This window comes from Rhagoletis pomonella, unplaced genomic scaffold (genome assembly GCF_013731165.1).
Source record: "Rhagoletis pomonella isolate Grant_MI unplaced genomic scaffold, Rhpom_1.0 Rhpom_scaffold_00012, whole genome shotgun sequence".
NCBI lineage: Eukaryota > Metazoa > Arthropoda > Insecta > Diptera > Tephritidae > Rhagoletis > Rhagoletis pomonella.
In genome coordinates, this window is record NW_023458566.1 from 17,668,606 (window position 1) to 17,673,369 (window position 4,764).

Sequence of the window (4,764 nt, forward strand, 5' to 3'; positions counted from 1 at the left end):
GAACTATTAGACAATGAGTATGACACGAAGTATGGAAAAAGTTTTCGGTAAGTCTACCCCCGAATCAATTAAAGTACATATTTATGTACATAGCTGTAAATCACACATGCATACATACATACATACATACATACATACACAAATATTAATGATAAAATAAATCCTTGCAGACACTTCACCCGCGAAGCTTTGCCCAGATTGGACAACTATCGAAACATTATGTCAATTCAAGCTGCTTATCGTCCAACTCTTGATGAGTTACACAACGCAACCTTGACCGGAAAGGTAATTCCAACTAAATGATTATTTATGTACATAGAATGAAAATCTAATGCATTCTTGCATGGCTGCGTAATTGAATTCTGTCTGTATGTATGTATGTATTTATGACATATGCACCGTTACTTATATCTCTTAAACTGTCGATTGTCTTCATGGCATCTTTTTATTTGTGTTTTTATTTTTTCTTCCGTTTTTTTTTTTTGTAACAAATTACTGCACTTGGTTTAAAATAGGTACAGTGTTTCTCGCCGTCACCCCTGTAATTCAATTACACCGAACATAAAATCGCGCAGATATGGGTGCATACTCGTACATACATACATATTTACATTCCTCCGATTCTATGCAGTTAAATATGAACTGGACTGGGCAATTACTCCCAACACAAAAGCCACTCATAATTTAATTAAGACCAATTTTTAATTGATGCGTCATTTAGTGAACTCAATGCGCCTTTTTGGCCTTTGGGAGACCGACGATTTCTACGCTACATTAATCTACATAGTTATATATGTATATATACATATATATATGACATACATACATATATACATATTTGTATTCATCAGCCTAACTCCATTACAGAAACTATAAATAAGACCCCTTTTAATATATTCCAATAAAATTTTTTTTTACTTATTTTTTGTTTTGTTTTTGTTTAACAGAGCGCCAGCTTAAGCCGCAATCAGGACCCTGAAGCGGCTAACATGAATGGCGCCTTCAAATTCGGTTGGATTAAGGGAGTGTTGATCCGTTGTTTGCTCAACATCTGGGGCGTAATGTTGTTTCTACGTCTTAGCTGGGTGGTGGGACAAGCCGGAATCATAGAAGGCTTCATTTTGATCCTGACAACGACCGTCGTTACGTGTGTCACTTCGCTGTCAATGTCAGCGATTAGTACAAATGGTGTGATTAAAGGGGGTGAGTGCAAGACTAGAGTGCGAAAGAGCCATTTAAAATACGTACATACATATTTGTAATGAAGCACATATTTTACTTGTATGTACTACATTAAAAACTGTATCACAGAAAAAGTTCAATTTGTTCCAAGCTACTATTTTGAAGAAAAACCACTGGCGTGCTTTGTTGAACTCGGCCAAAATCGCTTAGGCGGTTAGAGAGCCAAAGAAGAAGAAGAAGAAGAAGACTTTGAGAATATTTTAGGGGTGTAAACATTTTTATTTTCGGCACCCTGTAAAAACAGCTAAATCGTTTTTTGCTGTAAGGATATTAAAAAAAAAAACCTCCTTTTTAGAATTTCGATTCTAAATATTTCCTTTAGGATGACGATAACCCGTGTCTACTTGAAGTTAAAGTTTCGGTTAAAAAGTTTTACGGAATTCGCCACACTATTCGAAAAAAATTACTTACTTATGAATGTACATAAATACTTTTTTTTGAGTACTACGGTACCCAAACCTGCTCACTGGATCGTTTTGGTATATATCGAGCTTCAAAAACCTTCACGCGAGCTCCGGGGTAGACTTAGCCCCCTTATGTATATTGATCGCAACCTATACGGACCTACCTATCATCAGCACTCACAATTTACGTGCCCCTGAAACTAGACAAATATTGTGCCTTCTTTATTACTTTCATCATACTCTTTGATCTTCTGATCTTTTGGTATCACAACAAAGGATCTAGTTTAGACTCAGACTAATGGCGTTTGGGATTTATTCGGTGCCATTACTGAGACTTTCTCCACCAGTTGCTAGTACTTAGTGACCAACACCATCCCAGACGTTTAAACGTCCAAATTTAGAATAATCAATGACGCCAATAAAAAGTCCTCTTCCACCTTCACGAAGTCCCGATGATCCTCCCTAATCGGTGAAGTGGTTAGACAACGGACTTGGTAGTTAGCGTTAGTGGGATGGTAGCTCCAAGGCGCAAGACGTTCGATGTTTGCTATTGGCCCCTCGGTACATTCAACTTTTGTGAGAGAAACCAGCCTTTGAAGTTGCCGTAATTTTTCTGCCGCAGGTGGGCTCATTAGTTTTACATTTGATTTTACGCGTGGCGAAAAGAGGAGATTATTCGCTTGGACAGAGATCCACTGTAATCAGCTTATGACGGGGCTCAGACTGGATGGTCCTCGGTACCGGTGATGCGAAGTATTTTCGTGTGGTGCGGTAATCTCAGTAAAAGTTCTTAGCCGAAAGTTTAACGCCAAGTTTTTTCGGGTTATCGTTATGCTATAGTTAATATATATGTTATATACTTTAAATGGGACAAAATTATTCCATATCAAATTTTGCAACTAAAGAATTCTGTGACAACTTTATTTATGTGCATACATAAATATGTATGTATTTTAATACTAACTCCTATATTCATATGTTGAAAATCTTCCCGTTCCATTTCTTTGAAGGTGGGACATATTATATGATATCCCGTTCACTTGGTCCGGAATTCGGCGGATCTATTGGTCTGATATTTTCACTGGCGAATGCCGTGGCTTGTGCTATGTATGTTGTGGGCTTTTGTGAGTCTATGTTGGATCTATTGAATAGTTTCGGTCTCAGTATTATTGATGGTGGTACCCAAGATGTGCGGATAATTGGCTGTATCACCATTTCCTTATTACTTATTATTGTTGTTGTTGGTATGGAATGGGAGGCGAAGGTAAGTAAATAGAGCAGACATGTACTATATATTAAATAAATTGATGTTTTACAAAACATTTCAGGCCCAAATTGGTTTACTCATAATTTTATTAGTAGCTATAGGAGATTTTATAATCGGTTCACTGATTGGCCCAAAGAGTGAATTGGAAAAAGCCGAGGGTTTTATCGGCTACAACTGTGAGTGCAAAAAACAAAACTAATTGTGAATCAGGTTATAGCTTTCCATATATGTACTTTACTATTTTTGTGTCTGTAAATGCAGTTACAATTTTCAAGGAAAATCTGTTCGCCGACTACAGGAAGGAAGATGGAGTGCAGCACGACTTTTTCTCGGTCATAGCGATATTCTTTCCGGCAGCCACCGGTATTTTGGCAGGCGCAAACATCTCGGGCGATTTGAAGGTATTTAGAAAACACATTACTACTTCCGTATTAGAATTTTCACTCAAAATATCGAGCCATAACCGCCAAAATAACGTAAGCGACATTTTTTTCAAAATTTTATTTTTGATGCAGAAATGCATCTAAACGCTCTAGGAATATTTCTGCATCAAAAAGAAAATTTTGAAAAAAAAATGTCGCTTACGTTATTTTGGCGGTTAGGGCTCGATATGTACATATGTATGAATGCAGAAGAATGAAGAGTGTGCAAAGAAAGTTTTTTTTATCGAAATGGTTATCTGCATATATCCATATATCATTATCTGTATTTTTTTCACTATCAACATTTTCGTTGCCAAAGGCTTAACGGACATTAAAAAGCTTAATACTGGTAAAATTTTTACTCAAAAATAAAAAGAATTTAAGCCAGAAAATTTATACAATATTAATTGTACAAATTTCTGCTAGGATCCCCAAAAATCGATACCAAAAGGTACCTTGATAGCTATTCTGATTTCAACCGCTACATATCTGCTAATGGTTCTCATATGCGGAGCCACAGTGGCTCGAGACGCTAACGGAAATGTAGCTGATCTTATAAATGGCTCGTACGCTTTCCTCAATTGCACGCCAGGTAAGTTCAAAATGTCAACCGGCTGAATATTGCTAATCATTTCATTATTGAACGTTGAATTCAAATTTCCAAAAAATTTAGGTGAATGCAACTATGGCTTGCAGAATTCGTTTCAAGTGATTGAGCTTGTTTCCGCTTTCGGACCTCTGATATATGCTGGCTGTTTTGCGGCAGCAATTTCTTCAGCCTTGGCCAGTTTGGTTTCAGCGCCAAAAGTGTTTCAAGTATGGGGCGAATAAGAATTGCCATGTCTTCTTGGAATGTTTATTATCGTGGTCTTCTTTATATATATTACTACAGGCGCTCTGCAAAGATGAACTCTATCCGAAAATCGTGTGGTTCGCCAAAGGTTATGGCAAAAACAATGAGCCTGTCCGTGGCTATGTGCTAACATTCATCATCGCTGTTGCGTGAGTCATTTTGCTGAAGTTTTATTTCACACATAAAATTACATACACACATATGCAATATACATATATTTAACTGAATATTCTGGGTTTTATATGAACCATTTTTTTTTTTTTTGTTATTCGATCCGCTTGGCTTTCACATTGCAGTTTCATTTTAATTGGAGAACTCAATCTGATCGCGCCGCTTATTTCGAACTTTTTCCTTGCCGCTTATACGCTCATTAACTTCAGCACTTTTCATGCCAGCTTAGCTAAGCCGGTGGGTTGGCGGCCAACATTTAAGGTTCGTACATACTCGCTTACATACATATGTTGTATGTATGTATACTAGGGTGGATCGACAAAAAAAGTTTTTCCAGTCCACCCCTAGGATTAAAGATATTTTGAAGGCGATCGCAAAAAAAATTTTTGTATTTTTTTGCCACGC

At 37.1% G+C, this 4,764-nt stretch overlaps 1 protein-coding gene across 1 annotated transcript in view; it reads left to right on the forward strand.

The window, feature by feature from the left end:
• Positions 1 to 4,764, forward strand: part of LOC118747985 (bumetanide-sensitive sodium-(potassium)-chloride cotransporter-like) — a gene marked incomplete in the record, with an annotated part of 39,475 nt that overhangs the window by 33,425 nt on the left and 1,286 nt on the right. Inside the window, 9 exon segments of the mRNA XM_036482237.1 lie at positions 170 to 285; positions 948 to 1,203; positions 2,657 to 2,910; positions 2,975 to 3,089; positions 3,175 to 3,314; positions 3,762 to 3,927; positions 4,009 to 4,151; positions 4,228 to 4,337; positions 4,485 to 4,620. Of these exon segments, the coding sequence (XP_036338130.1) occupies positions 170 to 285; positions 948 to 1,203; positions 2,657 to 2,910; positions 2,975 to 3,089; positions 3,175 to 3,314; positions 3,762 to 3,927; positions 4,009 to 4,151; positions 4,228 to 4,337; positions 4,485 to 4,620 (1,436 nt within the window).